Source organism: Lactuca serriola, chromosome 1 (genome assembly GCF_051521515.1).
Source record: "Lactuca serriola cultivar US96UC23 chromosome 1, Lser_US96UC23_V15, whole genome shotgun sequence".
Classification (NCBI taxonomy): Eukaryota; Viridiplantae; Streptophyta; class Magnoliopsida; order Asterales; family Asteraceae; genus Lactuca; species Lactuca serriola.
This window is the reverse complement of record NC_136408.1, coordinates 203991646-204003706: the sequence shown is the minus strand read 5'-3', so window position 1 is coordinate 204003706 and position 12061 is coordinate 203991646. Positions and strand designations below refer to the sequence as shown.

The window sequence follows — 12061 nt, the reverse complement described above, 5'->3', positions numbered from 1 at the left end:
ATAAAACTTTTTTTAATATATAACTAAACATTGAGACAATAAAACTTCCAAGTGATAGAGCCATATTTGGAGAAACTAGTTGGCTTGTTTGGGTCAATACTAGAGCCCTTTGACATGAATTGGTTTAGAACTTCTAGTCCAATAATCAAGTAATCATTTCCTTGGTTCAAACAAACCGTTGAATAATTGATTAATTCATCACGTAGTATTTATCGGTCAATTCCTTAATCCATTTCTTAAATAACCGTTTATAATGACTTACCTACAAATTTGACCATTTTTTTATCATACAATTAAGTGATTAACAAGCCATACTAGTATACTAAGACAATAAACGTGTTATATCCAACGTGTATGAGCGTATGCAATGAATTTGACATATCAAAAAACCCTCTTCTAATGAAAAGACTAGTATACCCCTCGACCATCCGTCAACTTAGTAAAAAAAAAAAAAAACCTAAGACATGGGTAAAGAATTGTCATCCCTATTTCGTTAACAATGTACACCAAAACTAATCTCAAAAATACATTTTTAGTAAAACTCAACCCCACCAAAACCAAAAATCAAAATTTACAGTATTCACTTTTGCTCTTCACCATCAGTATGTGTTTCAGAATGTGGCGGCCCGCCACCCTCTGCCGCCACTTCATCAGCGGCAGTGGAAGATGAAGCCTCCCTTTCATCTCCCCTATCACTAGTCTCTACCTTTGGTGGTTCGGGTTCACTGCTCAACAGAGATGTTCCGGTGGGGTTGGTGGCGGCAGTGGTGGTGGTGGTGGTGCCACCTGGTTCATCGGAATCTTTCCGGTCAACCTGTTCCGGTGGTTTATCGGTCTCACTGGGTCTTGAATCATTGGTTGAACTCGTGGCGGTGTCTGACAAGTCATCGTTGTTGTTTTCCGGCGTGAAACCGCCAGGGGCCGCCTCGGTGGTGGGTGGAGGTGGAGGTGAGTCGGCATTAGTTGATGGTTCGGAAACCACCTTCTCTTCATCGGCAGTAAACCAATTCGAATTTGTAAAAAGAGATCCCCTGCAATAAAATTTTCAACAAATAAATCATTTTAATTATTTTCTCTAGTGATTAAAACATTATATATATACACTTTTTGACCATTTAAGAAAACTAACTTTTCAGATGAAAACAAAACACAATGTATTTTCACTATTTCATGCATTTATCCATTGAACAATTTAGTCACTCAGCTATTATCATAATAATAAGACAAAATTACAGTTTTGGTCCATGTGGTTTACCAGAAATGGCATAGTGAGGACGACAACTATGGAAATATCTACATGTTTGTCCCTGTGATTTCAGTTTCTTGCGAGGTTGGTCCTCGTGGTTTGATTTTGTTACAAATGTGATATGAAACTACTAATTTCCCCTGTTTTTTTTCCAATTTTATTAATTATATAAAAAAAAATCTAACCCACCATTCCATTTCTGTCAAACCATAGGGACCAAAACTGTAAATTTGTCTAATAATAATAATAATAATCATATAGATATCATAGTCCAGAAACCAACGCATGGCAATAGGAAACATTTGTGAATATATTATTGAGCTAAATGAAAAAATAAAGATAATTAACAAACCTTTCTTGGTCATCTCCCAATTGAAGTGAAGATATGACTACTTCAGCAGATTCATCATCAAAATACACATCCTGCAAAAATTCACTTATTTTTCATGTCACAAAACCAAAACATATATAAAAGACCACACATATTGCATTTTTTTCGAGTTAAACCTTCATTTTATTTTTTCCCTGAAAAAGACCTTCAATTTTCCATTTTTTTCCGAAAATAACCTCAACTTGTATTTTTTTTTTCTGAAATAAAAAACCTCAACTTTTTATTACTTTCTGCAAAAACCCTCACATTTGACAAGTTTATTCAGGAAAAAATGCTAAAATGGCCACATTAAAAAGGAAAAATGCAAGGTTCCTTATAGGAAAAATATAAAGTTGAGGTTTAATCAGGAAAAAACACAATATATATAAGGTCTTTTATGATATTAACCCCAAATATACAACAATGTTTTGACTTTTACCAATATATGCAACCATGTTTCTACAGGTTACATGTAAAATATTTGCATATTTTTGGTCTTAGAATGAAACTATAAAAACCACTTTATTGCAGGTATTATGAAAAAAGTAAAATGTTGTTAGCAAAATGCACAATTAACCCAAATAATTATATTATTATTTGTTAAAGAAAGCTATCCTCAATACGTGACTCCCATTTCTTTTCTTTCAATTTTTTTACTTTATGAAATAAAAGACTGAAACACATACCTCATCATCTCCTTCCATTGCGCCATGAGCCTGAGAACACAAAAATAAATAAATAAAATTCAAATTGTGCTTTACAGGCAACCAAAGTTTTTTGTTGTAAATAAAAATATTCTAAAATAAGAAAAGACTATTGAAAAATACAGTTATTATAAGTAATGATGAAAAATGACAAAAGTGAGAATAAGGTGTTGTTTCTTTTGGACTTAAAAGGGGACATGACTTAATCTCATAAGCTATATTAATATAAGTATTTCATTTTTACATAATACAGAAAGAACGACTTATTTTTTAACAAATTTTCTGTATTCCACAAGTGTGATGTCATTTTCTCAAGTACATTTTAAATACCATTTATTCATACAGAGCACTTAATGGGACAAAAACAGGGCAATAGACATGTACATACACAGATAAAATAATAATAATAATACAAATACAAATGTATATTATATATAGTAAGACGTATGATTTTCATTTATTTAATGAGTAAATGAGATTTTGAACCATAATGACATTAAAAATCATTTATACATACAGCACTTGATAGAAAATAGACTTTGTTAATTTATTTGGTGATGTGGCATATTAACATGATGACAATAAAAAAACAATAAAATAAAATTACAACTCATTCCACACCAAAAACTAGAAAATAGTTTTCCCTTTTTCCTTTGTTGCTAGGTCTTTCACATTCTACACATGAAATGCATGCTTTGGGGCACACTAAACTTTCATTGTAAGCAATTAAAATGTTTGTAGAATTTTATGGCAAATCTTGATGTATATTTTAATTCATCTATTCTTTCTAAATGGTTTTGAAGGCCGAATAAAGCTCGACAAAGCTTCAACTTTTTTTAGTAATGATAATAATAATAACAATCACAGATGACTATAATACATTTAATAATATGAATAATACGAAAATACTAAAAATAAAAGGAAAAAAATACTAACAATACGAAAATAATGATAACAAAACTTATTAATATTAATAATAAATGACTACAATAAAATAATAATAGTAATATGTTATTATCATAGTAAATATTAGTAGTAGTAGTATTATGAATTCCCTTTACCTAATAAGGTATTTTCCTCCAAATTACATGTTTCGATGGAATTCATTTTGATGGAATTCGTCATTCCATGGATGTGTATGGAAGGAATGACGAATTCCTTTTACCTAACGGTTTACAAATTTAAAAGAATTTTCACATCGAGGTCGCAGTCAAACACGCAACAAGTTGCACTGCTAACCCTTTATGACAAAACTAATTCTTTTAAAAACTACATCCATAGATCTTGTGGTCTTAACATTACTATGCATGACCTGTTGGTGTTGGTGGGGTGGACTCTACTGAGGAGTTCCACAACATTTGGCACAATGAAACCAAAAGTATCAAACGTGAATGGTATAAACACGTGTTGATTTTCCATGCACGCTTTCTCATGCTTTGTCACTTTGCATGAGGTAGCTTTTAAAGAAACTACTATGCCCTACAGTGAAACCCCCAAGAGTAAGGAAACCATGTTAGATCCATACATGTATGTTTGTATGGATATAACTCAAACTCCAACAAATTCGAACTAATAAGTTCGATCAATGTGGTAATTGTTGGGATGAATTTAGCACTACTTTTGTATGTATTAAGTCTAGAAGAAACACCCTTATATATCTATTTGTATTAAGTATTGTCCCCATTAAGTAAAAAAAAAAAATACCACCTTAGCTTAAGGTTTTACATCTCTTAATTCAATTTCCTCTATCCTCTTATTTCAATTTCTACTATTGGTAGTCTTTTTTTCTTACTTTTCTCAACCTCTCTCCTATTCCACTAAAATTCGCCTATACCCTTTAAATAATCGCTCTTTCACCAAACAAATTTGAAACTATTTTATTTTTATTTTTTGTTTTTGGAAATGGAACTTCCCTAACGAGGGTTCCGAGCTAGCTTTTGCGCACCAACTAATCTCCCGCTGCAAACATGAGGCTATGCCTCATGCCCTAGAGTCACTGCAGATGAACCTCCATGGCCACAGGCGCTGAGTAGTGCCAAGATTTGAACATGGGTCAATAGGTTATCCACCATATCTTCCACATGCCTTACCAGGTCACCACAACCCAAGTGGTTAACTATTTTATAAAGTTAAACTTCCATTCTAAGGCATACACCACCCTTTAATTCCCTCCACCAACAGGTCCCACATATGTAGACAGTCATACCTCCACTCATGCGGGGACTAGACCTTCCAATAAAAACTATACAAGATAGCATATATTTCATTTCTAGTGCTTTTCATATCTATTATCTTTACAAAAGTTGGCATATATAAATATTAAACACAATTTCTACCAAGACTAATTTTGAGTATTGAAATGACTATATACTCACTCGGGTGCTTAGGTGCTTTTATAGGGACTTAATATAGATAGTGGTGGGCCATGGGTGTCATTTCTTCATTCGGTTCACTATTTTATATATAATCTCTTTAACTTGCTCTACAAAACCTCTGGGTTTCTCTTCTTTGTCTCTTTTAGAGGAAGGTCGTTTTAGTCTTTTGATCTCCCTCTTTAGATCTTCTATATGTTCACCAACTAGTCTTTTCTTTCTCATCAAATCTCTTTTATCTTGTTCAAAGTCAATAAAACTCATCCTCCGTACGTGTATTGAATTTTGAGGAGCCTTAGGATAATTCCCATTAGCACCCTTATGATGGTACTCATGAGGACCATGATGAAGAACCTTATGGGGCATTTCAGACATTTCTCCTCTTTCCATTTTCTTTGATTTTTCGTTTGAGGTCAACACATTGGACCCTTCTTGTGATACATATGTTGGCATGATTTCTTTCCCTTTGTTCATCTTCAAAACCTATCATCCATGGTTTAATTACATAGACTACCATGTAGCATGTGCTACCATGTACATCGACTTAATTTAGTCGATTTAGTTTCTTTTTTTAGTAAACTTCTATAGTAACATATATTATTATAAAATATATTATACAACAATACTACTTTCCACTTTATAAGTTCATCAAATGCACGTGTAAAGTATTTTTTATTCCTTTCTTTCTATAACTCTATTAACATGTATGATGGTTATTTAATATTTATCATTTATATCCACAAGCAAATGGATAATTTTGTAGCAAAAAGTTGAGCAAGCAAAATTATAATAAAAAAGTTGGATACCTCGTTGCTATCAGCATTTTCATAGAAACCGTACCCAAACGCCTGGCTTAGATTATTGGTTAAAGTTGCCACATCATAATCTTTATCATGGTAATCATCATCATCACTATCCCTACTTGGATCATGAAGTGGTGTAGGTCTCCTGTAGATTTGGACAAGTGAAAGGAACATTTTTGTAAATCAATTAATTCTAGACACAAGGGCAAAATAGTCATTTACTATGATGCAACATAGATAACAAATGTTAATGTAGAATACCTACCCGCATGCCCACTGTAAGACATTTTCAAGTGCATTGCGTCCCTCAAGTACATTTGCATGCCACTCTACCCATTCGCTATTATTCTGTCAAAAATTTATACATTTTCAAAATACAACAAAAAGACTCCTATTATAGCATCCTAATTCCATTGCTTTCTATTAAAGCATTGAATTTACAAATTCTTTTTTATCTTATTAAGGCATTGTACTTTAATTTTGCTTCTTATTAGAACATTATACTTTGAAAAAACTACCCAATTACAACAGTGTAAATTGCTTTGTATTTGGATAACATTGCTACAACTGGGTAGAATTTTTCAAAATACAATGTTGTAATAGAAAGAAATGAAAGTAGTATGCTATAATACACAAATCAATAAAAGTACATTATTATTTCTTGAATTTAACCCTAAAAGAAAACATCCTCTCCCCATGAAACATAAGTAGAAAAAAAGTGACAAGTGTTGTGTGGATAAAGAAAGCACTTTTTTAAAGTTGTGAAATAGAGAAAGTAACCTGCAAATGTGTCTGTATATAGGTGTTATCAGTCCCTAATTGGATGAGTTTGTTGGCTATACGTGTCATGTGTCCAACATTCCCTATCCTAGGTGGCACTCTTCCTTCAGCAAGGACTGTTGGCTGAAACAATATTCACCAAATTCAAATCAAAATTTTCATATGTATTTTCACAAAACACAAATTGAACTTTAAAAAATGATTATAAAAGTTTACCATATCAGTCTTTTTGTCAGTATTCGATGCACTGTTTCCCTCAGCATCAATAATGCTCCTGACAAGATTACATTCCTCAAGAATATGTTCAACCAGTGAAGCATTCTTGCTCTCAAGGCAACAAACTATAATCTGTTCAGCATGGTGATGAATGAAGTTATTGTATGGATACCTAAAAGCCATCAAAATAAAGTAAGGTTAAATAAATATATAAATAGTGAATCTATATGTTTTATATATAGAGAGAGGAAAAATGGAAGACTTACTGAAAAAATAATTCCAAAATACGTCTTAAAACACCAAGGCGAACCAACTCATTCTCTGCAGCTTCACTTCTAACACTCATTAGCACTGAGATGAATTCAACAATCTGAAAAATTCAAGTTTCAAGATAATAAGATGCTTCAAGATGGGGTATTATACTACTACTTCAACAATGAAAAGGGTATATACATGGAAAAGAATCAAAGATAATGATTAATGAGTGTTGTAAAAGGCAAAGATACCTTAAGGCGATGTTTCCCAAGAGGTGGTTGCAACTTGCCATATGTTGTTAGTAAAACGTTTTCGTCTGTTGAAACTTCCAACAGCTTTGACAAATTTCCTGCATATGAGAAAGTAGCTTCATCAATGTAAAAGAGTAGATTAAGTGACATGATAGAATATGGTTTAATAAATAAGTAAATTCCAATGTAAAAGAGTAAGACAAGTTTTAGATGTCACAGTTTATTATATGAGCATGTTTGGTTTCATGGAATCGGAATTCGAGATTCCATTCCATATTTCCATGGCATGGTTGGTTGCAAATGGATGGAATTCAATTCTGTTGGAATCCTTCAAATGGACTTTTATCATTCCTAGGGGTGGTGGGAAGGAATTAAATTACAATCCTTCCCTTATATAATAGAAGACCAAAATACCCCCCGATATATATCAGTCATTATAATAATAAAAAATTTAATTATGTAATATGTATTTTTATATTATATAAAAATAATATTTACTTGTGAATAAAGAATAAAAAAAATATTCAAATTTTATTATTTGATATATAGAAATCAAAATAATAAATTAACATAAAGACCAAAATACCCACATATATATATATATATATATATATATATATATATATATATTGTAATAAATAAAGAGAAAAAACTGATTATATATTTTTATATAATATAAATAAAATTTACAAAAATTATCAAACTTCTCTTTTTCATATATAAAACTTAAAAATATATATTGAAATAAATAAGCATAAAAAATTTTAATTTAGATTTTTCTTAATATATATAAACCAAGAAAGGGAATGAACTTGAATTCCATATGCATGATAGATTATAATTCCTTTGACAAATTCCATTTATTCCAAAAACCATTCTACAATAATGGAGAAAAGTCTACAAAATAAAGGTACAAAACTTGAATTTATTCACTAATTTAACATACCTAAGCTCTCCAACATGCCTTCCACAATCTCTGGATTTGTTGTTACTGATGAATTATGAATCAATTGTCGATTATAGAAGTAAGATGTTGCAGATGTTTGTCTGTTTGGATCTAACAAACATATACATACACACAATGCATTCACTAAAACCGATTTTGGCCTTGATTCCCCCAATGCATGATGAAATAATCTTGCTATGAAACTGAAAAACCACACATGAAAAAACAATCTTTTATTATAAAGTAGAGATCATCAGCTGCAAACAGCCAATTAAAAAAAAAAAAGTAAAAACTAAAGGGCATTATCGACATTTGACACTAACCTTGGACTGGATATTTTAGCACCTAAAACTGGGGAAGCATATCTACTTATAGCACAAAGTGTCTCTGCTGCATTCGCATGCACTTGAGGAGAATCCTTAAAGAGTTTTTGAGTTTTCAAATTTTAGTTGAAACAATATTTTTTTTCAAGTAAAAACTTTAAATTAAATATATAACTTACTGAAGAACTGAATTTATCAACAATCATTTTTAACACATCAATGTCTTCTAACCACTTTGTTGAGTCTGCAAAACTGGTGTAGAGATTTTCATCAGCACCAATTAGACGAATAAGCACCTGTTTTCAGTAAAAATATTTTGGATTAGAAGGGGTAAAGATACAGGGGTAAAACGGTAAAAAAAAGTAAGGAATAAAAAAGTTAGAGAATAATTATATACACCTCCATGATGGATGTAATTCCTACTAGGTCAACCAGCTTTTGGATAATGTCTGGATGGGCCTGATTACATAATCGTTAACAACTTTTTTATGTAATTATATCAAAAATATTATGAATATATATACAAGGGTAAAAAGGTAAAAAGAACTCATGTGGTGATTGGTGAACTAACTTGAATGTAGTTGATTAAAGGAGCCGATTTCCGCAACAACAGGCATGCAACAACCTACATAAGACAACAATAACACATGATCATCCATCTTAAAAGTCAAATTGGAAAATTAGAAGTATGAATTTTTATAAAAGTAAAAGAAAAAAAAAATTACTTTACTGAAGTAACCAGCCAATAGGGTACAATGAGGGTGTTCTGGTTCCAAGAAGGAAAACAACAAGTTCATCAACTGAAAAAGAAATGAACTTATTATCATCATCATAGTAAACATAAAAGTAAAAAAAAATACTCAATACTTTTTGATTCTTGATCTTATAAGCTAAAAGATAAGATACTAATGGTTTTTTACCTCCTCGTCCTCTACCAAGGTTTTGAGTATGATATCAACTTCACAGGTAAATATCTCACATGCAATAAACGGGTACCTAATAAATAAACAAATAAAAATATGTTGGTGAATTATATTTATATAAATATGAAAGAAACATATTTTCCATGTGGGCCCATGGATACCTACTTAAAAGCACGTCCTTTTGCAGCATCCTCAGGGGCTTCTTCCACTATGTAGCGCAAAAGCTGTTCAATTTGAGTCCTTTCCCTCAAACTACAATGAACAGCAATTGAATTTACATTTAAATTCCAAGAAAAAATAAAGATCAAGAGCATTATATAACAAATACTCTGCATTAGTATAACAAATAATACCAAATTCAGTAATTCACAAGTTGAATAAGTCAAGAAAAGAGTCAGTTCACCCCATGCAAAAGAAAATACAAAAAAGAGCACCTAATATATGAATGTATCACTATAATGCATCAAAAGGTCACTAAGCTGCATTTACTATTAGATTATTAAATAATGACTCAAGCCTTGTTTATCAGCAAATAGCAGCAAGATGCCTACTCTGCAAAACATACAGAATCCAAGAAGCCAAGATGTGCTCAAATAGATTTAAAGGAGCTGAAATAAAACAAGAAGTAATTTAGACAATAAATGAACATAAAGGCATATGAACCACTATATACAATATTGTAAATTGTAATAATAATAATAATAATAATAATACCACCAATGAGTTATGAATGGTAGAGGTTGCTAGAATTAGAAAGAACATTTTAGCTTACAAATTGATAAGTCGGCTATTAAGAGCTCTGCATTCTTGGATTATTTCATCATCCTCAAGAAGCTCCTCTAGTGTAAAGTTTTCCTGATCCAAGATTGTGTCCACCTGGATTCAAAAAAAGAATCGATTTAATTTCAAGACCATAAAAAGTCAAAGTTGTAGGAAATTAAATCTTCCCAGTCTAATAAAAAGTTGAGCAGAAATATAGACAATATAACAATAAATCAACACTCCATTTTGGGTTGTCTCTGAAAATGCAGATTTTCCTTTTTTGGAAAGTTTACAATCCCAATTTACTTTTTTCCCATTTGTGATTTAGATCCCATTACCAATAACTTCTATAAAACTAAGGCCCAAGTCAAATGTTTTAAGTTCTTGTTCAAATCCATTAGCTTAAAAAAAGTATGCATGCATCCACATAAATAAAACCACAAGCAACTAGATGAATATTAAAATATATAAAACTTCAAACTAATAATCAAGTATAATCACAGATCCTTATCTGGATAGATATATCAGATGAACTCAGATCTCTTGTTTTGTCATTATCTACTGATGATTACCCAAACCTTTCTCCTTAATTGAAAAAAATAATTACCTATCCAGGTCCATTATATGTAAACTCCATATTATATGGTTGGTTTATTTTCATTTAACTACAAAACTAAAACAAAATATGCAAGTAAAATGAGTGATTAGAAGATCTTACAGGTTATCAGTTTATCACTCATGCTAGTTTATTTTCTCTCTATATAAGGCCATGTCAAAGGGAACAAAAAGCCATGGTACACACTTCGAAGGGAGTGACTCTGTTACAAGACTATACCTCCACCAGAGGACAATGTTGCAATATACCAGTATACATGTGAGATAGCTATGACTATAGCAAGGTAGGCTAATCCAAATGCAGTATTGGCTTCTTCAAGAGTATGAGTACACAGTCTCTTTTAAAACCCTAGGGAATTTGAAAGCATTTATAACAACATAGACCTCCTGCAACTAATCCAGAACAATAACGAATACAAGGGTCCAAAAGCGTCCCTATGTAAATTTGACATGATTCTAATTAATGCTTCCATGGAGTATCAGACGTGATCAATTACACAGCTCGCCATTCTGAGGTTATTTCAATCACACTATTGCATTAGATACCGACTGGTTCATTTATACAAACAGATGCAACTCCTTTCAATGAGTCCAACCTTATAAACCTAAAACCAAAGGGGAATTCACTATAATACCAAGAAAACTCAATGGCTAAGTATGAACACCTTCACGATATGTAGGGCTTTAGAGAAAAGAAAGAAAACACCTCAACAAACGGCACATACTTGCTATTAGTTTAAATGCTGATCAATCTAAACCACAGTTCAAAGAGATGCTCATAAGCAGCTATAAAATTCAAAAAACAATGAAGCGCTTACCGGAGATACAGTAGACAAACCGGTCATACGCCAAAACATCTTCAAACGATCTGAATTCAGATCCGCAGAACTGCTTACAAGAAACGCAACAAGAAGCTTGAAAGATCAATGAAGTGAAACCCTAGATTTCGAATTGAAGAAGATTACGTATCTTGTATTATCGAAAGTTAAAAAAAAAAGTGGATTATGAAAACAAAAGGATATAAATGCATTAAACTGCTTCCAAATATCAACCAATACTTTATAAACGTTTATATTTTCCTTAGGAAAAAAAAAAGAAAAACGGTTATTTTGATACTATATAAAAATGGAAAATTTAGTTAAAAGAGATAACTTATATTTCGATACTTAAATTAAACCTTTGGGTTAGAAATAATAATATGTTTAATTTATATGGGAAATTGAAATCTTGTTAACAAAAATAAATTTTTTTCCGAACACTGTATTCTGAAGTTACCATGGATTGGGTGACTTTTGACGTAAAGTTGTCCATGAATTTGACATTGTACACTATGGCATGACATAATCAACTCCGAACTAGCAGACTCAACGTCGTACTGTCAAATGTCAATATGTCAGACTTACATTTCGGATATGTATGGACATGTCCGGACACATAATTTTTGACACTTATTTCAAATTATTTTAAACTACATATGTTATATTTTCCATCATTT

General features: G+C 31.5%; 1 protein-coding gene across 3 annotated transcripts; it reads right to left on the bottom strand.

The window, feature by feature from the left end:
* Positions 1–315: 315 nt before the first annotated feature.
* Positions 316–11589, bottom strand: LOC145103128 (uncharacterized). 3 transcript variants are annotated; one of them, XM_079040687.1, is made up of 20 exons: positions 11385–11403; positions 9962–10065; positions 9741–9797; positions 9355–9441; positions 9187–9262; positions 8992–9066; positions 8838–8891; positions 8666–8725; positions 8446–8562; positions 8267–8361; positions 7944–8146; positions 6998–7095; positions 6758–6861; positions 6492–6663; positions 6276–6398; positions 5761–5843; positions 5499–5640; positions 2303–2332; positions 1599–1669; positions 316–1031 (listed from the first exon to the last, which is right to left on the bottom strand). In XM_079040687.1, exons 6-20 carry the CDS (start codon positions 9061–9063, stop codon positions 581–583), a joined length of 1875 nt encoding a protein of 624 aa, XP_078896813.1. In that variant the 5' UTR covers positions 9064–9066; positions 9187–9262; positions 9355–9441; positions 9741–9797; positions 9962–10065; positions 11385–11403; the 3' UTR covers positions 316–580. The 3 variants fall into 3 exon arrangements, with proteins under 3 accessions (XP_078896813.1, XP_078896799.1, XP_078896804.1); XM_079040673.1 differs by lacking the exon at positions 9741–9797 and having other exon boundaries at positions 11385–11584; XM_079040678.1 differs by lacking the exons at positions 316–1031; positions 1599–1669; positions 2303–2332; positions 9741–9797 and adding an exon at positions 4582–5175 and having other exon boundaries at positions 11385–11589.
* Between the last annotated feature and the right edge of the window lie 472 nt (positions 11590–12061).